The sequence below is a fragment of the Acipenser ruthenus genome, chromosome 5 (assembly GCF_902713425.1).
Source record: "Acipenser ruthenus chromosome 5, fAciRut3.2 maternal haplotype, whole genome shotgun sequence".
NCBI lineage: Eukaryota > Metazoa > Chordata > Actinopteri > Acipenseriformes > Acipenseridae > Acipenser > Acipenser ruthenus.
Window position 1 is genome coordinate 44,435,436 of NC_081193.1, and position 24,791 is coordinate 44,460,226.

General features: G+C 38.8%; 1 protein-coding gene across 3 annotated transcripts in view; it reads right to left on the bottom strand.

Annotated features, from left to right (window-relative positions):
• LOC117402733 (1-phosphatidylinositol 4,5-bisphosphate phosphodiesterase beta-1-like) overlaps positions 1 to 24,791 on the bottom strand; it is a 310,538-nt gene that overhangs the window by 119,731 nt on the left and 166,016 nt on the right. For all 3 annotated transcript variants that reach the window (XM_059024263.1, XM_059024264.1, XM_059024265.1), the window contains exons 4-8: positions 11,115 to 11,252; positions 5,456 to 5,535; positions 4,298 to 4,351; positions 2,391 to 2,466; positions 250 to 350 (exon numbers count right to left, since the gene is read on the bottom strand). In XM_059024263.1, the coding sequence (XP_058880246.1) occupies positions 250 to 350; positions 2,391 to 2,466; positions 4,298 to 4,351; positions 5,456 to 5,535; positions 11,115 to 11,252 (449 nt within the window). The remainder of the gene's footprint in view (positions 1 to 249; positions 351 to 2,390; positions 2,467 to 4,297; positions 4,352 to 5,455; positions 5,536 to 11,114; positions 11,253 to 24,791) is intronic.

Consider the following 24,791-nt stretch of genomic DNA (forward strand, 5'->3'; position numbering starts at 1 on the left):
TCCACCACTTGTGTAGTTAGATGATGCTTTAAATGAAATAAATCTTTCCTCAGAAGAGAAAGCCATATTGTTAAAGAAATAAAGGCATGCTTAGGGGACCACACTACCATTCATTGATCCTCATGGGCTTGAGACTAATTTTATTGCATTCATTTTCATAAAAGCTGTCTTTCAATTACCAATAAAGTGTTTAATTCAGAATGACCTTCATTTTTTTCATAGAAAAACAAAAACACAGCATATTCTTACATTTCAGAAAATATTTTGTCAATTTCTGTCCGAGGGCATATATTGTTTAGAAATACTCGATATACTTCAGGGGTGAAGTCTTCTTGAGGAACGGAATCATTCTGTAAAGAAAAACATACATTTTTCAGTACTGCACTGAGACCTGTAATATACAGTTAAGCCCCTTTTATCAGTGATTGAATTACCCATGCTGGGTGCCATGCCCTACACTAAAGACATCAGAGGTAGATACTGCGGCTGCAGCAACACATCTGCAAGACGTCATTTCTCCATAAAAGCAGCAGAGAGATAACAACCCTCTGAATTTAAAGCAGAAATATTTAACACTTTCAACACCAAGTAAAATTGTAAAAAGTAAATCCTACAATAACTAATTAAATAGCTTCAGTATATTATGTGGAAATAAGTCACATAACAATTATAAAGGGCAAACCAAATATTAACTGGTATGATTTGTTCAGGAGAGGTTTTTTTTTGTTTTTGTTTGTTTGTTTTCTTGACGTTTGTAGTGGAGAATATTAATGCTTGACTTTAAATATATCAAAATGTTATCAGAATTTTTATCCATCCTTGAAAAGCACAGATAAAATGAAATAAAAACAGTTTATAGCCATATCACACACCCCATTACAGATGTTCTATGTCATTCAGAAAACACAGGAAAATACATATTGCTCTGTGTTATTTTAAAAACAAACAGTAAGAGTTATGACAGTGTCACACATTTGCTTCTTATGTTTTTCGTTCATTCAGATCATCTTACAGTAGTTACCAAATGTAGATTAATTATGTTATGAATGTTTCCTTTGAAGAATGTTGAAGTTTATATTGAAATTAGCTTCTCCACAGTCTGGTCAACATTCAGCAAGAGGATGACTTTACAATTAGGGTACAACGGTTGCTGTTACATATCCAATAATATGCAAAGCACTTGAGTTATTTTAGGTGACACTTCTTTTTACTATACTGTAGGATTAATAAAATATATTGCAATGCAATTATGCTCACTGCCTTTACTGTCACCACAAAGTTTGTTTGCATATTTTTTGACACTGAGCCTGAATAATTCACAAATCTAAATGTACTTGACTAAAAGGCAAAGAGAGCCAAAAGAACCAATTCTTGTGAAAAAACACATCCACACAGATATTTCTATTCAAGTGAAGAATTGCCAGTACGTTCATTTTTGTCTTAGTGTCCAAAAATCACATCCGTACGTAAACATTTAATTTCAAGTTTCAATGCTGAACGACTAAAGACCAAGAACAGCCCACGAGGAGATGAGTTCTGATCTGCTTTTTATTTGCATTGACATTAAAATGTAAGCATTATTTCATGTGACTGCAGAGGGAGAATTACCTTTCTAAAATGACTTACAGAACCTGGAGCTGACAACAAAACAAAGGCCTGCTGTAATTAAATAATTGGGTGAACAATGAACATTTAACCATATTTTTCAGTCCATCTGCAATACATGTTAGGACGTGCTTGCATAGTATTAATAAATGTGCATACAGCCTCCAAGTAAGAACAGTAATTAATCCATGCTCTCTGGTGTACATGTATTGATGTTTCACTAAAAAGAGGCATCTGCTTGTCAATCTTTATTTAATCAGAGACAAAGTAGGAAAGTAAAGTCGAGTACTCTAAATAACTACTGCCATATTGTTCTATTTTTAGAAAGAGATAGAATATGTGATCGATTTGGTAAGGAAAGTAATCACGCATGCAGTGTTCACTGGAATTCTTTATCTGAATTCAATGTTTTAATAACACCTGTTCACTCATCTGAAAATAAATACTGTTGGTTTAAGTGACATTTATGACGGCTATCCAAAAGCACAACAAGTATTCATATAGCAGACTCAATAGATAACTCTTATATAAATATACTTATGGGTAGGTTATGCATGATGGTTTTAATGGGTACATTTAATATCAAACAACTTAGTCACATTTTCCAGTACTTCCAGTTAGTGCCAGTGTGGTAAAATGGAATGAAGTTTGGCAGATGTGTGTAATTACTGCCAAGGTCACAGTAATGTGCATAACTTTGGTAGTTTGCTTTCCTGGGATGTTACAAAGACAGGGCAAAGATAAAAGAACAGAAGGATGGAAACACAATAATAACGAGTCCTTACCCTGCCAGAAGGAAGGCCACAGGACTCTAACGCTGTTTCCACTCGCTTTCTGTCTGCTGAAAACATCCGAAAGATGCTATGATGGAAAATAAACAATAAAAAAAACACTGAACTGCTTTTTAAAAAAATAAACAATGTTTGATACAAATACTCTCATGAAAGGACACATAATTGCAACATAAGTTTGTTGAGGGATATACAGTATTATAAATCTTGTAATGTGCCAAAGTTTTTTTATTTATTTACAGTAGACAGGAATTAAAGCAGGTCTTATGATGTTTGAATTTAGTTTGAATTCCCTTGATTATGCTAACATTATACTGTGCGGCAATTGCAAAGTGACATTTCCTACATTAGTAGGTTCAAAAGAATCCACTAAAGGTGTGGTATGTTTTACTTAAAACAAAACTAAATGTAGGCAGGTTTATTAAGGCAATATACAATTTGCTTATAGAGAAACATGGGGGTGAGCAGAATACATGAATAACATTACTTCCATGTAAACTCAATCGAGTGTTAACATCCAGGACAAAGTATCATACATTACGTTTTTATATGGCAAATGAGGGGTAGAACTAGGTTCAGTCTTTTGTTCTTTAACACTGACGTAACCTGTGTTTAATGATATCCTCAGAACAACAACAAAAAAAAAGTCAGTGTGATGTCAGTGTGCTATGATACAGTGTTATTAGGAAGTCACACAAACAACAGCACTCACTGTTAGCACAACTGTTCAATATGTTTTCCAGCAGCATGTAAGCAGTTTGTCTGTGGTAATGTGGCAATTGTACTGCAAATATTGACATTCAATTGCTTTATGGTCCATTACTTTTAAGCCACACAGACTAGAATCAGACAGCATAAACAAATAACATAATAAATAAAAATATATATATGTATAAATCCAAATCCAAATGCACTGTTGCAGTATTATGACTTTCTGTATTTACATTGGTTAATTATTTTGGGAAACAGCACTGTTTTTGAAACCAAGAAAAACACATGGCCAGTTTCTGATTATCTAATTATGGTGGGAGTTAAGAGGTTTACTCTCTTAACTAGGTACCTGATACTTTAGAGTTATGCAACTTTAGTTCCATGTTTGCCATTTACACCACTTAACACAGACTGTGAATAGTGAAGATAACATTTATTTGCATTTATTCAAGTCACATTAAAATCAGACATAGCCTATTTGTCAACCATGTTAAATTACCTACTGAAATATGATTACCTTTCAGTGTGTTTAACTAAAGATAAACAGGATATATTACACAGTGAAACAAAACATTTCACTTTTCTAAGGTAGTGCAAGTGACCACAATAAGCTGGTCATCAGTTCTTAGAATGTAGACAAATAATTTAAACCGTAAAAAAAAAAAAAAGATTAACAATGCCAATCAAAACTTTACATTATAGGTTAATAAACAGGCTGCCTATTGATTTTATGATTATCTTTTAAATTTGTGGTGGTACCATATAACGTCATGGGATTCATGGATGCTTTTCAAAATAATATAACATTGCTAATGGAATTTGACAAGAACCACATCGGTTTAGTTTTACATTTATCTTCCCTGTGTTCAATACTTCTATCAGCATTGTTTCCACACAGTTTAACCTAGAGTGCAGTTCTGTTTTTTTTAATATTTAGCTAAACATCTTCTAAAATGGATGCTTATAAAAAGGGTTACCCTGTAGATGTATATTTATTTTATTTCTGCATTGCTTTAACGCGCTGTCGTTCTATTTTTAGTTTTTTTCTTTACTAGTTCAGTTACTATCTGCTCAGAGATGAAAACAGTTATGTGAATGCTAAATCAACGTGAGAAGAGGCTGATACATAAGTATAATTGCAATTTACAAGTAAAGAACCAAAACTTTTTAACTTTTACTTGAAAACTTACTTTTTTAATGGAATTCGTCCTTCTGGATTTAGCTGCAATTTAAGTTTCGTGTATCTGTCAGTAGAAAAAAAAAAACATTTCTAAATAAGATATGGTTTACCATTAATATAATCTCACTTAATTATTCTAGTTAAATCATTATTTTAAGTCAGTCACCACCCACTCCTCTAGATAAAGACAGTCCAGGGCAGAACCCTGGGGTCATATCCCCTGTGATAAACAGACTTACATCTGACAAATAGGCTGAAAAAGATAGGACCATAAAAAGTTAAAAATAACACAGCAACAACATTCTGTCATCGGAGTGGTAGGTCATGCTATAAATGACTCATTAATATCAATTAAACGGTTTATTATTAATACATGTGTAATGTGTCACACATTTCAAATTCAATGGTGAGCATACAGTATGTTACTGATAATACTAATTAGCGGATTGCATTTTAAATTACTAATACAAGAATGTATAACGGGAATTAAGTGAGAAGTCAAGAGGTTTTAGGAGTGCCTGTATTTGCAGGGATGATATGGCTATCCTTTGACCACTGTGACGAACTTGGACATCTTTCCACTGTATTTTATTGTATTTAGCGACGTCAATACATCACCACCAAGGGAAAACACCAGATAGATTCATGTTGTTACAAGGCAGTAGTATATATTTAGATCATTACAATGGACCGTACTGTTTGGTAGTGGAGTATAATTTGAAATTTTGGGTAACACTTTCAAAATAAGTCAATTAGATACATAAAGCTTGACTTCATTTATGAATAATGAGTTTTCATATAGGACCTTTAGGCAATTTAATTAGCACTCATAACACTAATCATCAGTTGTCAAATATAATCAATGAAATACATTTAGTGAGTGGCCCATATTTACAATTTTACTTAAATAATGTGCATTGGAATTGTTCAGAAATTATTCAGTCTCACTGAATTGCTAAAGGAATCCCTTTGAATGGACAAATATTATTTAACTGTATGCTTTGCAAAAAAAGGGTATACCATACACAATTATTATCACATAACATGCCTTTTACAATGTTGCATAAAACTATATCTGAAGGCAGCAATATAACAAATGCCCTTTAAAACTTAATATAAAATGATTGTAGCTTCTATTTATTTTTATATGAAGTATTTTTTTACTTACGCTTTTTCTAGAGAGGCTTCCCTGAACATATTCTGTGCCAACAGGTTTGTTGCCAGAGTGAATAGCTCATCTGCCCACTCCTGAATTAACATGAACAAAAGTTTACTTAAGCAAACATTTTACAACATCAAACCTTTTGAAATGCTGGACTACTTCCAGGGAAATAATAGAATGGGAAATGACCAAAGACGCCTGTATAATATCTTTGTATAGGACTGGCACTCTCCTACTGCACATTTTGGATTATATGCCAGGATCTTTAGCATAACTAATTCACAGCATTAGAGTAATACAACATTACAACAAAATATACAATGTGTTTGGAAGAAGATAAAACTAGTTAGAACTTGAAAAGTCTCCATGGTTAAATTAACACTAGAACCACCATCCGGGTCAATGTGGCCTATTTTGCATTTAAAATGTTAATTACTCTTCCACTGTAAATCGTATGTGTGTGTCTGTGTGTCACTTTTCCTAAATATATCAATTAAATATCCAGACTACGTTTGATAGTCAGAATCGCAAAAATTATAAAGTTATAAACAGTTCTACCTAGAACTGCCACGTGGGTCAATGTGACCCATGCATTACAATACATGTCTTTTTTTTAATATAATGTAAGATATTCTGTTTTTTTGTAAATGCAGCAAACAAGACACGCCTCCTCCTCCTAGCACGTTTTTTTTTTCAAGCCTTTCTTCGTTTGTAGACTGACTACGAGACAGAGATTGCTATGATTGTGGATTTATCAAGATGCAAACTCAGGGAAAGCCTAGTTGCTTATTTTTCAATGTACCTGGAGACAACAACAATTTAATCTTGAAAGCAGTCATTTTGATTGGAATACGGCAAGCTGCACTCGGATGCATACAGCAAACTGAAATGACAGGTAGGATAACAACTTATGTGCCTAATATGAAACTGTGAAAGGGTGGCTGAGTCGTCTGACGTCAGGCCAGAAGCAGGAACTGAAAAAACACTGACACCAATACTGCAGTTTCCCAACAAAAAGACGCACCGGCGCCGTTTTAATTAAGTAATACAAAAATAAATAAAAAGTTTAAACAAACACACACTGTGCTCGCAGAGCAAAATAAATTTTTTAAATAAAACAAATCACAAACACAAAATCATAAAAACAACACAGGTCAGGCTGGGCAACTGCTGTCACTGTACCTGCATTTAACCAAGTTTCGTTTTCACTCTCCTCACTCTCTCCGCTCCTCTCATAGACCCCACCCCAAGGGTAGAGAGCTGCAGGCTTTTATGCAGGTGACCATCTCCCGATTTAGCAATAAATTAATCACTTAATTAATTCGGGAGATGGCCACCTTCTGCACAAGGTTTTAAATTTATATCAGAACACGTTTTAAAAAATAAAAACAATAATAAACACACAGCACCTCGCCATCAATAAATACAACTAAATCATAAAACACAAGGCAAATACATAATAACACTGCACAGGGGCGGAGGGGGAGATCACGTTCTAAAAATAAATAAATAAATAATACGTACAGGGCTGCTTGCCCTGTTACATATCCCCCCCCCCCCCCTTGTGCGCAGCACACATGGCCCAAAGGCCACCTCCCTCCTTAGTCCCAAAGTCCTGGCTAATAGTCCCGGCCCAGGAACAGGGGAAGCAAGGTGTCTCCGGGAGCGGCCACGACGGGATGTCCTCCTCCCACCCAAACAGCTCTAGCGTCCTGGTGGACCGCGCATAGGCCGGCTCCTCCGGCCAAGGAAATTTTGGGGGCGAAGCAGAGCCTCCTGGCACTCCAGGTGAAGCAGGACCCTCGACAACCCCCGGCGAAGCAGGACCCTCGATGACCCCAGGCGAAGCAGGACCCTCGGGAGGCGACGGCAGCAGCAGCAGCGGACCCTCCGGAGGCGAACTCGGGAGGGGAGCCCCTGGCCATGGAGGCGGCAGCGGGAGCTCCACTTCTCCCTCGTACCCTGTACCCTGTGCGGCGCAACAGGCAGCCCCAGGCGATGCGGAGCAACAGGCCGCCCCAGGCGATGCGGAGCAGCAGGCCACCCCAGGCGATGCGGAGCAGCAGGCAGCCCCAGGCTATGCAGAGCAGCAGACAACCCCAGGCAATCCATGCGTAGCATCCCTGAGCGGAGCAGGCTTGGCATCCTGGGTGGTGCGAGGCAAGTATCCTCAGGCGGTGCAAGGCAGGCCACCCTGGGCGGTGCGAGGCAGGCATCCCTGGGCGGTGCGAGGCAGGCATCCCTGGGCGGTGCGAGGCAGGCATTCCCAGGCGATGGGGAACTGGCATCCCCAGGCGATGGTGAACTGGCAACTGGCATCCCCAGGCGATGGACGACAGGGCGGCAACGGACCCTCCGGATCTTGTCCCGGTCCATCCTGTCCTGAAGAGAGAGGCGGCTCCTGTTCCTCTCTCTCGGGTGGTGGTGGCACCAGCAGGTACTCTCCCTCTGCTGGTGGAAGTGGGAGCGACCAACAGTCCTCCCACGGCGGTGGAGGTGGCACCAGCAGGTATTCTCCCTCTGCTGGCGGAGGTGGGAGCGACACACAGTCCTCCCACGGAGGTGGAGGCGGAACCAGCAGGAACTCTCCCTCTGCTGGTGGAGGTGGGAGCGACACACAGTCCTCCCACGGAGGTGGAGGTGGAACCAGCAGGTACTTCCCTCTGCTGGCGGACACCTGGGCTGTGGACGTTCGGCCTTCCCCCTCTTGGGTTGTGGATGCACCGACTTCCCCCTCTTGGGCTGTGGACGCACCGACTCCCCCCTCTTGGGTTGTGGACGCACCGACTCCCCCCTCTTGGGCTGTGGACGCACCGACTCCCCCCTCTTAGGCTGTGGACGCACCGACTTCCCCCTCTTGGGCTGTGGATGCACCGACTCCCCCCTCTTGGGCTGTGGACGCACCGACTCCCCCCTCTTGGGCTGTGGACGCACCGACTCCACCCTCTTGGGCTGTGGACACACCGACTCCACCCTCTTGGGCTGTGGATGTTCGGGCTCCTCCAACTCAGGCGCAGGACGTTCGGGCTCCTCCCACTCAGGCGCAGGATGTTCAGACTCCTCCCACTCCAGGTCTGTGTCCTGGAAGACCTCCAGGCAGTGGTGCTCCTCATGCCAGTACCGCATGCAGTTGGTGCACCACTCCTCTTCCTCACGTTCCTTCTTTACTCTCTGCCTCCTCCTCACCTCTGTCTGCATCTCTTCCTCCTGCCATATGGGGAAGGTGCCAGGGGAAACGTGCCATGGCTCCCCACAATTAAAGCACCACTCCTCCCCCCACAGGCAGGTAAGGCAGACTTGCTGCGGCTGCTGCAGCGGCTGCTGTCTCCTTCTCATCCTACTCTTTCCTCTCATCCTCCTTCTTCCCCTTCCTCACTCTTCTTTTCTCCACACGTAATAAAAAAACAAAATTGAAAAAAAAAAACTACAGTATCCTACTCTGCCTGCATCCAGGAGGCGCTGGTGATCCCATGCAGGACACCACGTGTGACAGGGTGGCTGAGTCGTCTGACGTCAGGCCAGAAGCAGGAACTGAAAAAACACTGACACCAATACTGCAGTTTCCCAACAAAAAGACGCGGCAGCGCCGTTTTATTTAAATAATACAAAAATAAATAAAAAGTTTAAACAAACACACACTGTGCTCGCAGAGCAAAATAAATTTTTTAAATAAAACAAATCACAAACACAAAATAATAAAAACAACACAGGTCAGGCTGGGCAACTGCTGTCACTGTTCCTGTATTTAAGTTTTGTTTTCTCTCTCCTCGCTCTCTCCGCTCCTCTCATAGACCCCATCCCGAGGGTAGAGAGCTGCAGGCTTTTATGCAGGTGACCATCTCCCGATTTAGCATTAAATTAATCACTTAATTAATTCGGGAGATGGCCACTTTCTGCACAAGGTTTTTTTTTCTTTTTTTTCTATAACTTAGTCGTTGCCAGTTAGTTTTTATTATTTTCTCCCCAATTTGAAATGCCCAATTATTTTATTATGCTCAGCTCACCGCTACCACCCCTGCGCTGACTCGGGAGGGGCGAAGATGAACACACGCTGTCCTCCGAAGCGTGTGCCGTCAGCCGCCCGGTTCTTTACACACTGCGAACTGACCGTGCAGCCGCCTCGGAGCTACAGCGTCGGAGGACAACGCAGCTCTGGGCAGCTTACAGGCAAGCCCGCAGACGCCCGGCCAGACTACAGGGGTCACTGGTCCGTGGTGAGCCGAGGACACCCTGGCCGACCTAACCCTCCCTCCCCCCGGGCGACGCTCGGCCAATTGAGTGCCGCCCCCTGGAAACTCCCGTCCACGGTCGGCTGTGGAATAGCCTGGACTCGCGACGTCCAGGCTATAGAGCGCATCCTGCACTCTAGCGAGTGCTTTTACTGGATGTGCCACTCGGGAGCCCCTGCACGAGGTTTTTAATTTATTTCAGAACACGTTTTTAAAAATAAAAACAATAATAAACACACGGCGCTTCGCCGTCAATAAATACAACTAAATCATAAAACACAAAGCAAATACAAAATAACACTGCACAGGGGAGGAGGGGGAGACCCCATTCTAAAAATAAATAAAAAAATAATACGTACAGGGCTGCTCGCCCTGTTACAGAAACGTATGTTATATATTATTTTTTTTATATTACTATTAGAAAAAAAAAACATTTTGGTTTTACAGGTTTGTATGTACCAGTTTACACGTGTTTACACAATAGTGTTCAATGGAACTGCGTCTGTGTTTACAACACAGATTCTGAATGCAGCTACAGTCACCTGGCAGACGCGTGCGCTCCTCCATAGAGTACAATGCAGCCGTCATACCAGACGTAGTGTTATATTTTCTTTTTATGTAGTATTAGAAACAAGGATTTCATTTTTATAGTTTTGTATGTACATATACCCATTTACACCTGTAAATGGGTATATGTACATACCCATTTCTTTTGAAATGTGTATTTTATTATATTTTTTCACTATTTGTAGTCGTGCTGTATATTTAAAAATAGCCTTTTATGTTTAATTTTCCATTTAAATACAGTGTTTCTGCGATGCAAATGTTAGATATGATCATGAATTTCATGAAAAAAAAGCTATGTCTGCATAAAAAGAGTAAAGAAAGTAAGGAGATATTGTATTTTTAAGTTGCTTTTATTTAGATTTTATTTAGATTTTCCTCCATGAGCACAAGAAAGGTTTTTTGTTTTTTAGATTTTATTTAGATTTTCCTCCATGAGCACAAGAAAGGTTTTTTGTTTTTTAGATTTTATTTAGATTTTCCTCCATGAGCACAAGAAAGGTTTTGGCCACCATTTTGTTACTGTTAAGGAACAACTGCTCATGCTCAGAATACCCTGCGTGACAGAATAGCTTATGTTCAGATATCACCCTCTTTCTGTCAGTAGAGGTGCATCAACACAATCTAAAAATGGTTACATGGCCTTCCTAACAAAACAAGAGATAAAACAAAGAATCCCAAGGCTATAATCAATCTTTGTATCGCACTATATACAGTATATTTCCCAATAGTAAAAACTGATTTTTTAGATTAACCTTGTTTTATTTCTTCTTTTCAGAAAAGACGACATTCACACCAACTATTCATATCAACAGATAGATGTTGTATTTTATTTACATGCAGTTACATTTCCTATACAAGAAACACAGTACCTTTGCAATGTCCTCTTGAAATGCTACAAAGTTTAGGTAGGTGATATTAACCAAGTCAGGGCCGTAGACCACAGTGAGCATTTTGTTTTCCAGCCGCCCCCCCAGGTTCCCTTCCAGCAACTCTCGGAGCTTTGCATCCTGGGGACACAACAAGGAAACATGATTCATTGCTTTGGGGAGGAAACACCAATTAGTTTTCTTTTCAGGGGGTGATATTTTTTAGCTGCCCAGTTTGACAGCTCTGAAGGGGGTTTACAGGACTACTTACAGAAAATCCTTTTTTTTTTTTTTTTTAAACGTCTTAATATTATTACATAATAGATACCAAACAATGTAGGGGTATATGCTAATCAGAAATCAAACTGCAGAAAAATAATAATTTTTAGAAGACTGATCATTAGAGAAACCAGATCCCTACATTGTGGTATATTGATTTGTTTAGCTCTCCCAATTGTTCAAGTTAAAGTTAACAAGATGCAGTAGAGAATTAAGGTTTTACCCAAAAACCTTTTATAGTAAGTTTCTCATTGAACCTTATCTATCACAGTATCTGCCACCAAAGCCTTGCCAAAGATTAAATAATCCCAAACTCACTTCACAGGCAAAAAAATTTAAAAAAATACGGAACACCACATGTATTATGAAAGGCTTCTTGGGTGAACAAAGAATGTAGTTAATGACACAGGCAACTGTATCCTATTATCTGATAACATACAGAGTGGTATTTTTTCTTTCTGTACTGTAAACAAAAATTTGAAAACAAATCAGTGCCCAGTCCATTAGCTTGAGTTACTAGGTGACCTATGTTTTATAAAGCTTTTAAAGATATTAGAAAACATGCTGACAATCAAGATTACAGTATGAAGGTTATTACATTTTCTGATGTTAAGATGCACCAAAACAGATGAAGAAACTGTAAATCACCTGGGAAAATTCATAATTTACTCCATGGAGTAAAAATCTAAATGGAAATCTTATATGTACGGTTATTCAGTTATACAACATTTGTTCTGTAATTAATGTTCGGTCACTGCATGTTTCTATAAGGTCTTTAAAACAGTTCACATTACATTCAGGGATTTAACCTACACAGACAGAACACAAAAGAAGAACATAAAGATTTAAAATGTCGCCCTGTCAATGGAGGCAATTTCCATGGAAAAATAAAAATAAGTCTCACATTTGTAAGATTTTATACCCCTTTAAATGGCAGTTAAGTGAGAAATCATTGAGGCTGTGTCCTTGCAGCTATATAAATTTGCACCCAGCAAAATGTGCCTGCATACCTGACTGGTTATTTTATGGTTCAAAGAGCCCTTTTGATCTCGGGCACATGACCGTTGTTTATAAATTGTTGTTTCTACTTAAAATGCTGATTTTAATCACAGGTACGAACCACAATCAAGCCAACTGAAACTGGTTCCAACTCACAAAGCTTTGGGTAAAGGTGTCGTCACGGGGCACCGGCTGGCGCACCTCCAAGAAAGGGGGGGCTAACTCTGTTATTGGTGGGAGTAGAAGATTGCCATTACCTGGGGTGTGTAACCTGGCCTGTATATTAATGTTTGTAAACTGGAGTGCACTATTCTGAGTTGTTTTGGAATCCTACTACCTTCCCGAGACCTGTAGGTTTTGACCTCCAGCTTTGTTTGTTCAAGATTGTATCTGCAGCTTCTGCATCTGACTGCATTTTACACTGTCTTTGGATTTGCTTTGTTCTTGAATTAAACTGTTTTGATTGAAGATTACCTGAAAAAGACTGACACACTATTTTTAAGAAGTAAACAAGCCTTACACCTTTTTCTCACTGTTTTGGTAGTACTTTCAGGCTGGGTGTCGTTTTCTTTTAGCCTGAGAAATTCTCGTTCCAAATGCAAATAACGTAATTAATATTAAAATGCGGGAGGGTATATTTAAATGTTTGTGTCTGAGTTGCAATTTGGTCTTGTGCGACTTACTTATATCGTACAGCTTTCTTAAACTGGATTTCCACTAAGTTTTTAGGTTGCATTAAAACACTGAAAGTGCGGCCTGCCTCATTTGTCCACCAGACATAGCGTTACACAAATAATAATAAAAAAAAACAACATTCCATAAGAAAGCGCTGTGTACTATCCTTGTATCATGTGATAAACATGTTTTGACTACATATATATTTATTATAAACCTATTACACACATACATATATAATATATATGTTACACTAGTCAGGATTCGGTTAATGACCGACAAATAACCATTTCGCAATTTTTGAATATTGACAAATTATTAAAGAACAAAACTTTCTCTTCGTACAGCAGCAGCAGCTACTTCTGGGGCTATGCAAGGCTTCACTTTTAACAAGCAAAGAAGCGCTTCTGTGTGCATAAGGGAGCTCAGTGCAATTTTAAATGCCACAGCAGCATGCCTTGCAAAAACAATTCCAGTGATTTGTATGTTAAAAATAAAAAAAAATTAAGGCGGCTTTTTTTGTTGTCAAAAAGCAGTCTCTGTCTTTATTCCATAGGCGAGCCACTGTCTGGTGCTGATCAGGTCTGCAAAACCTGTTTTCTAAAAATATTGTAAAAGTTTAATGTGCATACAGCAGTGTGGAGTAGTGGTTAGGGCTCTGGACTCTTGACCGGAGGGTCGTGGGTTCAGTCCCAGGTGGGAGACACTGACAATGATTAAGTAGCAACAATGATACTCTGTGTACACTATGTGTGTAAATAAGAGTATTCTACCCTCTGTCTTAGTTTGTCTCCACTCAATTTCTAACACTATTCCTGGTCTCTGTGCTGTGCTTGAAAAAGACACTATTTAATTTTTAAATTTGTCAACTCTTTTTAGAATGAAATGCAACTCTGTATCCCCAAACCATTTGTTGTTCTAGACTAAATAGATTCAGTTCCCTCAACTTACTGTATCTTCATAACTTATACCTTTTAACCCTGGGAATAGTCTAGTATGCTAGGTACACTCTCAACAGGGCATTATAAAACCTCATCATAACTTTGCTTGATTTGTAGTCTACACTTTGTTGATACAGCTACAAGCATTTTATTTATTTATTTTTTTAATTGCCTCACCACACTGTCTGGTCGCTGTCAGCCAAGGCTTTTGGTATTTGCGTATTTTTTGTGACCAGCTTTCAACGCTTTTAATGTACATTAAAGTTAATGTGTCATGTTTATGGCCAGATCGGATGCAGTAGAAATCCTTTAGATTTCCTGGGCTACTGCATAGATGTCGGCCACTCCACCCATCTGTTTGTCGTCAGCAAGTTTTTCAAGTTTGTGAATATGAATAAGCCGGGTATGTTGATGAGTTAGTTTAGTCAGCAGAATTAATCATTGATGATATGTGTAACTATATATAAAACCTAATAGATTTGCTGTTGTAAGCACTGCAACTCCTAAATCCAGGGATTTTTGACTCCACCAGAACAATCTTTTCAATTATTTGTTGTACCTCAGAGGATAGGATCTATCCATGTTTAATCATTTTAAACATATTATTACTATAAGCCATGTTGAATGAAATACACACCGGTATGCCTTAGCTAAAGGACATACTGCAAGTGAATATAGAGTTTTCCACAGGTTTTTTTTTTTTACATTTATTGTCATGAAGCTTATTTTGTTTGCGTACATAATAAAATGCAATTTCCATCCATCACAGAGATCAATGTTTGTATTCAGTGATTCATCTCCCCAATGTAACTTTAGACATTCAGCATTTTTTATGAATAACATGCAACATGGTTTATAGTAATACTATATTTAAAATGATTAAACATGGATAGATCCTATCCTCTGAGGTAGACCTTAAATTTTCAGTAATTTTTTACATATTATTCCACTTAATTACAGGAACAAGTAATCCGTAAAATTAGATGCAAATGCATCAGATTGCACAAAACTGCAGTAATTGTGCAGCTATTCTGAATATTGTTTGCTTTTTTTGTTTTTCTGATGTCTTTGATGGTTACATTTGGGTGGTTTGCCTGTTTTGGATGGTCCACACCAGATGACGTGCATCCAGTCCAAATAATAGCTTCTTCTGACAACACTTCCCCTCATCTCTGCTGCCATCCAGGCAGGGAAGGTGTTTGACACAGAGCCATATGATTTCCCAGACAGTTTTGTGGTCATAGTCATGCTGGTTCCAGGCAGCTACTAGAGCGTTCAGCTTGTTTATCAAACACAGGTTTACAATAACAAGATTCATTTCAAAGCTGATCACAGTCAATTGACTGTAGAATGTTATAGCGACAGAGTTTTTAATTGTCTAGTTTCTTTCTTGAACCATTATAACTGATTATTATATGCTCATGACTAGATGAAAATTTGCAAGGACCAAAACAAAATGCAGTGTTCTAGGCATACTCTTCTAAGTGACCAAATTAAGAATTGGTCATCCTTAAACATGATTGTTTATGAAGTGAATAGCAATCACATGGTTCAAACGCATACTGAATGAGCATTATTTAGGTATTGTGGATAGAATATCTAGTGCATTGTAACTTTACTACACAAGTAAAGTGTACCTGTGACAGACAACGAATGAATCCGAGTGAACAAATTCCCTTCCGACCTGAGAGGATACGGTATAACAGGAACAGTGTGCCATGGACTGGGTATTTTGACAGTTAATTCCAGGGTCAGTCGGAAGTCGGACATCCAAAAAGGGGGCAAAGCCACAATACTAGAAGTCAGCTCCTTCCTGCGGTAGGCAATGTGTCTGTCATGGATTGGAGGAGACGTGATTGCACTCGCTACCAAAGGGGACGTGACTGAAGGTATATCAGGAGATGTGGCCGAGCAATCTGTTCCTTGTGTTATGGTTATACAAAGACCTACGAAGAAAGACCTGTGTACTAACCGTGAGTGTTTTGTTTGTTTTGTCCTGTCTAGTAATTGTTGTATTTGTCATTGTTAGACGGCTAAACAATCTGGGAGCTGTTGCTAAGGGGCCAGTTTCCAAACCCGGACTTCACATCGCTCCTGTGCACATTACCTGTATTTCACCACCTACACTAACAGCACTCACTGTGGACTTGTGACCGTGTTGTGTTTGTGTGTGTTATAAACCATGTCGTACTATTTCGGGATTGAACCCATTGTTTTGCACAGAGCGATACACATTGCTGTGTAGAGCCCGTGCTTATTATTTAAGTGTTGCCAGCATGCAACCAATTTAAATAAAGAGTTGTTTTACCGTGAACTGTCGTGTGTCTGTATGTCCTGAGCACCACATCACCACTGCACCTGCGCACTGCAAACCACTTTGCCACAGTACCTCACTACCATGAACCACCCTTATTAATCTATAGAATAATAAAAAATCTGCCCAAAAGTCATGGCTGTTTGCATTGTGCTATGAATTGTGCTGAGCTCTTGTGCTGTTTTGCTACAGAGGTGACCTTAACTGACAGCAAAGAGAACCACGATAAAAAAAAATGATCGCAATTGAAAGTGGCTTTGTCAAACAATCTACTGCAAAAACTGCAACTGTAGTGATACTTTCAATAATACAAGACTTGGAGAAATCTATGAGCTGCATTAACAGCTGTGTGTATTTTGGGTTTGTTAGTGCAGCATCAGTACAATCAATCTATTTTGTATTAACTCTATAGGTCAGGACCGAGTCTTTCAACCCTGAGGGTGACAACAACAAGAACATTCCAAGGCCTAAAAAATAAACTGAAGGAGGCATGCCGAGAATTACACCCAAAAGCGAAATGTATTATTAAATTCAAAAAGCAGAAAGATTCAACCTGAAACTCATTTTCATTTCAGTGTTGTTTTTGCTGGGCAGTGAAATAGTCACTTCTATTTATCCATGCTGTCACTTGGGACTTGACACTTAAAACATATTTCCATGTGTTTGTTTTTTTTAAATAATACAACAAAGTCAGCTATACAATTGAGGCCAATTGTTTTCTGATCACCATTACCAACAGTAATTAGCTGGTTTTATGCATCCAGAACATTGTAATGAAGCCCCTGTCTATCACTTGTTTTCCATTTTAAGAAACATGTCCTCACTGTACCACATCGAGAGGGGTTTAGCCCAAAATTAACTCACAATTTTGTAAATTCTATGCTATTGTCACAGGGCAACAAGAAGTAAAACACTGGGCATTACCAATCAACTATATTTGTTAATGACAGCACACCCATCCATCACTTTTAACAGTCAAGTATGAACAGCCAATTAGTGGTTCCAAGGCAGGCATCAAGGTGTAATGGATCACAGTGTTGTTGATCACAACATAGGTGCTGGCTCACGCAGACCTTATTTGCTCAAGTCTGGACCCTTTGGACTTAATGCCAATCTCAAAAAGAACCCATAATTGCAGATATATGTAAACCCTTATGAACACACACCACAGTCTCTTAAACAAATCAATACAGCAAAATACTAAACGGCACTGGTGTTGAGTTCACCTAATGAAATGATCAGGGAGTGAAAGTCAAGTTGCCTACCCATAAAAAGGTGTGCTAATACTGAATAACCTTTCTGTGCAAAGAACAGTACGCTTTCTTTTTAAATATATACAGTACTGTGCAAAAGTTTTAGGCAGGTGTGAAAAAATGCTGTAAAGTAAGAATGCTTTCAAAAATAGACATGTTAATAGATTATATTTATCAATTAACTAAATGCAAAGTGAGTGAACAGAAGAAAAATCTAAATCAAATCCATATTTGGTGTGACCACCCTTTGCCTTCAAAACAGCATCAATTCTTCTAAGTACACTTGCACAAAGTCAGGGATTTTGTAGGCATATAGTCAGGTGTATGATTAAACAATTATACCAAACAGGTGCTAATGATCATCAATTCAATATGTAGGTTGAAACACAATCATTAACTGAAACAGAAACAGCTGTGTAGGAGGAATAAAACTGGGTGAGGAACAGCCATACTCAGCTAACAAGGTGAGGTTGCTGAAGACAGTTTACTGTCAAAAGTCATACACCATGGCAAGACTGAGCACAGCAACAAGACACAAGGTAGTTATACTGCATCAGCAAGGTCTCTCCCATGCAGAAATTTCAAGGCAGACAGGGGTTTCCAGATGTGCTGTCCAAGCTCTTTTGAAGAAGCACAAAGAAACGGGCAACGTTGAGGACCGTAGACGCAGTGGTCGGCCAAGGAAACTTACTGCAGCAGATGAAAGACACATCATGCTTACTTCCCTTCGCAATCGGAAGATGTCCAGCAGTGCCATCAGCTCAGAATTGGCAGAAAACAGTGGGACCCTGGTACACCCATCTACTGTCCGGAGAAGTCTGGTCAGAAGTGGCTTTCATGGAAGACTTGTGGCCAAAAAGCCATACCTCCGACGTGGAAACAAGGCCAAGTGACTCAACTATGCACGAAAACACAGGAACTGGGGTGCAGAAAAATGGCAGCAGGTGCACTGGACTGATGAGTCAAAATTTGAAATATTTGGCTGTAGCAGAAGGCTGTTTGTTCGCCGAAGGGCTCGAGAGCGGTACACGAATGAGTGTCTGCAGGCAAGAGTGAAGCATGGTGGAGGTTCCTTGCAAGTTTGGGGCTGCATTTCTGCAAATGGAGTTGGGGATTTGGTCAGAATTAATGGTCTCCTCAATGCTGAGAAGTACAGGCAGATACTTATCCATCATGCAATACCATCAGGGAGGCATCTGATTGGCCCCAAATTTATTCTGCAGCATGACAACAACCACGAAAGTCATTAAGAACTATCTTCAGCGTAAAGAAGAACAAGGAGTCCCTCAAGTGAAGGTATGGCCCCCACAGAGCCCTGATTATTATTATTATTATTTATTTCTTAGCAGATGCCCTTATCCAGGGCGACTTACAATTGTTACAAGATATCACATTATTTTTACATACAATTACATTCTTTTTTACACACAATTACCCATTTATACAGTTGGGTTTTTTACTGGAGCAATCTAGGTAAAGTACCTTGCTCAAGGGTACAGCAGCAGTGTCACCCCACCAGGGATTGAACCCACAACCCTCCGGTCAAGAGTCCAGAGCCCTAACCACTACTCCACACTGCTGCTGATCTCAACATCATCGAGTCTGTCTGGGATTACATGAAGAGAGAGAAGCAACTGAGGCTGCCTAAATCCACAGAAGAACTGTGGTTAGTTCTCCAAGATGTTTGGGCCAACCTACCTGCCGAGTTCCTTCAAAAACTGTGTGCAAGTGTACCTAGAAGAATTGATGCTGTTTTGAAGGCAAAGGGTGGTCACACCAAATATTGATTTGATGTAGATTTTTCTTCTGTTCACTCGCTTTGCATTTTGTTAATTGATAAATATAAACTATTAACATGTCTATTTTTGAAAGCATTCTTACTTTACAGCATTTTTTCACACCTGCCTAAAACTTTTGCACAGTACTGTATATAATATATATATATATACATACTTTTTTGGTGTAGCTAATGTTTTGTTGTATGCAACATTTAATTATGATATTCCCAGATCCCAGTTAAGCCTTCTAATTCTGTCCTCAAACAAACATAAATGTACAGTGCTCCCCCCACTACTACAACGCTGTAGTCGGGAGTCATAGTTAAGAGACCGTGCTACTTGTGTTCCGCCTTATAACGAGATTACTAGTGTTACTATAATTGCATTATGGGGCACATGGGAGCCTTAAGTACAAATCCTTAAGTAAAATCATAATTATAGAACTACCAGTGCAAATCATGCTGGGTTTTTACATTAATATAAGTTAATGGATTTTTGGTCAGTGAATATCTTAAAGCCAGGACAATTACAGGGCTGTACTGTAATGTTATTTCTGAGACAGGCACCACCTGAGCAATGGTAACATATTAGACATCTTTTTACAAGAGCATGCAAACTAGTTTGCATTCTCTGGGATCAAATCAATTAGACATGAGATTACACAAGGGGGCAGATTAAAACAGCCTTAGTTAAGGTGGGACAAACATTGGTAAGCAAAAAACACAATTCTGCCTAATTGCTTGTTTGTAAAAAAAAAACTGCACAAAGGGGAAATGGCACAAAACGATATTGATTGTAGTTAATTGTATTGCATTTTAATTACTTAAAGAGACAATAACCAAATACATATTAAAACCTGTCTCAAAGTCAGAAAACGGTGACAGTGATGTTTTAATCACCATTTTAGTGCTTGGAGCATCTTTCTTTTGTAGTATGCTTTGTAATTAATTTTCTGTTAAATCATAGAATCGCTATTAAGCAGTTTTTTCACTTTTTGCCATGTTCTCTTGTTGTGAGGAGTGGAGATGAAAGGCGTTCCTTTTAAAAGTGGCGGGACTGACAGTGATGTGAACCAATCACATCACCGATGGAGACTATTGCTGGTTTTAAGCAATCACAGGCCAGAATTTCCAACCACTGATAGATACATACATACAGAATGAGGAGCTATAAAAGGTACTTGAGAATAATGTGATCCTGAGGGGATGGGTGGAGACTGGTATAATAGCTGGTTACATTTCTTTCATGAAAATATTTTATTTGAAAGGTCCACAGTCAGGCTACATATGTTGACTTTGTGGTCGGCTGCAGCTAATAACATAACTGAGCACCTTCTTAACGGGGCTCCCCGTTAGACCAATTGCACTACACACACACTCCATTGTGACATGTATTTTCTCTCATGTCTTTATGTTACTTTATATCACTGTAATTATACAGTATATATATTTTTTTCCCCGTTTTTGTTTTTATGATATACTTAATTTTTATTTTTCGTAATGTATTTTATTTTTATTTGAATCTTTATTTTGCTTTTGTTCATTTGTAAAACAATAAAAAATAATAAAAAATTATTGTTCACAAAAAAGGCATATGAGGCAGTTATTTAGCTTTTGCCCTTTAACTGCAACTCCAACTGCAAGTGCAATGGAAAACTGTCATCTATAAAAACCAAGCCAGGCCACTTCATGCATTCTCATCACAAGCCTCTGCCTGTGCTCAGACTCTTGAGTGCAGTAAGGGTCAATGCATTTGTGTTAAGCCACCGTGCAGCCCCTATTATATGTTTAATAGTGTGCCAGTATGAAATATTTGGAATAATATCTTGTCTAGCTCTTCAATCGTTCTGCTCAATGAGCAGGCAGAATGGGACTTATAAGGCATTAAAAAAGTTTGGGTTCAATGTGTCTGAAATTCCATCAGTAATAATACAAACAAATGATATGACAATCAATAAACCAGTGAATAGAAGCTTGACATTTATCTGTGCAATGAGATACAAACCTTCATAGCTGAATACACATTTTGTAAGAGTATACCACACTGCAGATTTCCTAGATCAATAGAATCCAACTGACCTTCAGCCTACATGATTAAGTACCAGGAAGCAGAAGGAACAGTGTTGGATTTGAAGTGTTCATATCCCCAATTAAATAATTATAAACAACGACCCAAAAGTGTGCAATACCTTAAAGAAGTTTCACACACATTCTTGATTTCCTAGTTGCAGTTGCAGCCTGGGATACAGCTAGTCAGCACCCATACTATTCATTTCATGGGTTTGAATTTTTTTTAATGTTATGAATATCCCCTTTCTTCTATGAATCACACCACCTCCAGCATTCTATGAGAATGTCCAAAATCTTTAACCTATATTATTTGTGTAAAATACCGACGGTGGAATGCACTCCTTCTGTTAGCATTAAATTACCCTTCTAGAGTCTAATGTAATTCATAATAAAAACTGTCTTGCTAAAGATCAATATTTTCTATTGAAAGGATGGAAGTTATATTAATCGCTGGAGACTCATATGTGCTGTGCTGGTTATAACTTATCAGTATGTGCCAATATAAAAAGTTTGCTTAATCATTCAAACCCAATTCATTCCAAATGCCAACTTCTATGGCACACTGTTGCTGCATCTCCTGTTGTAAATCACACACGCAGAACCAGTTCAAGTACAATCCCTCAACTTTGCTTTAAGTTCCCCCCCCAATACATCTCACTAATAATTGCTTCAACTTATATACGATTTATAATATAATAATATAACACATACTCTTAGTTATGCTGCTATTGGTTATCTTTGAGTGTGTGTTGCACACTGTTATGATGTTGTGGGAATGTAAGGTTGGCAGGGATGAGGTTAATTCTGTCCCTGCTAACAATCACAGGTGTTGCCATTCCCCAGTTAGATAACTGAGTACTAACAAGGGTGTGGCCACATGTATACAAAGGAGAAGAAAACCTGTGTTTTTGGACTGTAAACTTTATAGTGAAGGCAAATGCCCAGCCTCTATTGTATTGTTTTGTTTTGTGTGAACCTTTCATTTTGGCCCTCATGCCAGTTGATTTGTTCCTGTGTTTGGTTTGTTTTGTTTATTTTTTGTTAATAAATGTGCACGCAAGTGCTTGAACTGCAGCTTCCTTGTTTCTGAGTCTCATTCCTGCCGGCAACAGCTTGGGCCGTGATGCTATCCTGTCACAGGGTCAATATAAAAGGTTCACACAAAATAAAACAATACAGGCTGGGCATGAGACTCAGAAACAAGGAAGCTGCAGTTCAAGCAAAAACACAGATCTTCTCCTCCTTTTTATGCAGGTGGCCACTCCCCAATTAGCACTCAATGACCTTATTGGGAAATGGCCACACCTGTATTTGTTGGTAGGGGCAGAATTAACCCCATCCTTGCCAACCTTATATTCCCACACACACTATTAAAAAAGCAGGGCAAGGTTAACTCAATAACTGCATAACCACAATGAGTGATACCACAAAATGTCAACATCTGTGCAGTGCATATGATGAACTATATCTGCTAGACTAGACCATCTCACAGCCATACGGAAATTAGGTATGATCTGTCAAACAAAGTACAATTGCTTTGCTGCTACCTGCTAAATTGTCCCCCGATTCTAAGTTATATATTATGTGTGCAGCAGCAGTCAACTCCATTCTATCAGTTCTGTCACATTGTGTTCTTCAGTAAAGGAGGGATGTGATGAATGCCCTGTCTGACCCTGACCCCCCACCTCCTTGTATTCAGTGTGGTACATTAGTTATCCTCTCCTCTTATTCAGATAAGTGTGCAGTCAGCTAAAATACATGCTATACGCCAGCCAGCAATACAATTGATGGATATATTCTTGCAGATGTGAATGCTTTCCTTTTTTATGCATTCCCTTTCATTAAGGAAGCAACCAAAAACTGGTGTAATTCAAATGAAATAGAATATACACTAAAACTAGCTGTCTCAATTAGGATTAGGGTTAAGTTCTCTAGTCATACACCTCTCCCTGTAAAGCCTGGGTGAGACTTGGGATTTCATTGATTCCTCTTGAACAGCTTATCTTTGATCTCTACTCCCCTTCAGCAAAACAACCAAAATGTGCAAATTCTTTGTGTGGATTTGTATTATTAGACATGCTGTTTTGTGGTTTAAATGTGTTCGTAAATTAACATGGCATTGGGCAGTTTGGAAGATAATGCTTTCAAGTTTTGACAGATAATTAACTTGTGTTTCAAAGCTGCTTAATGTCAAACAGTTCTACTGAACTGCCTGTCACAAATGATAACTGTTACAGTGATGCTTTCATCTTTGAACAGACAATTCCAATTATTATCTTTGGGTACTGATTGTTTAAGGAAGAAACAATTATTGTGAGTGAAAATAAAGCAGACCAGGTTGGACAGTTTTACTCAATCCCATTAACTCAATGCAAAAGATCAGAATGCTCTTCTAAATAAAAATGGGTATTGGGTTTGCAATAGATGGTTGCATCTCAGGAGACTACATTTGACATATTCTTGTGTCATTATCTAATCCTGTGAAACTGAACTACACTGTCAACTGCCCAACCTTTCACAATACAGAACTTAAATTTTGCTTTGATTGAACATCACATTTCATTTATTTTACAGAGGAAGACATACAAAGTTGAACATGTTTGCAGTTTTAATTTGGATGCATTGTCAGCTCTATTGCATACAACTATTTCCCCAAGGTGCATATTATAAGCTTGCAGGGTAGTTCAGTGGCTGTTTAGACTAGATCATTAATAAAACATGTGCACATGCAGGTTCTATAGTAGGAATATTTAGGCTTTTATTACATTTGTATACACTTTTTGGTTACATAGCTTTTAGCCCAAATACCTTCTTTTTTTTGTTATTGATGTTGGAATTCCTCTTTTGGGCGTAAAACATCCTAAGTTTCAGAGTGTGCATTATTATTTAAATTATTATTATTATTATTTATTTCTTAGCAGACAATTGTTACAAGATATCACATTATTTTTACATAAAATTACCCATTTATACAGTTTTTTTTTTTTTTTACTGGAGCAATCTAGGTAAAGTACCTTGCTCAAGGGTACAACAGCAGTGTCCCCCACTGGGGATTGAACCCACAACCCTCCGGTCAAGAGTCCAGAGCCCTAACCACTACTACACACTGCTGCCCCTGCATTAAAGTAGATCAAGCTAATGAAACAATTCCATAAATCTTGTATTGATATATAGGTTTGAGATGCAGAGTTTTGAGTAAAACATTTAATAAAACAAGTAGTTACAAATTTAAAGGTATTAGGTACTTTAGGTTAAATAAACATTTGCTTATCTTACTACCAGGTAGTCTGACACTCATTTCTTACAGCAAGTCAATTCACCTCAGCAGTGTCCTCAGGGTCCAATTATGCTTCTGGTTGCCAAGCATGTCAG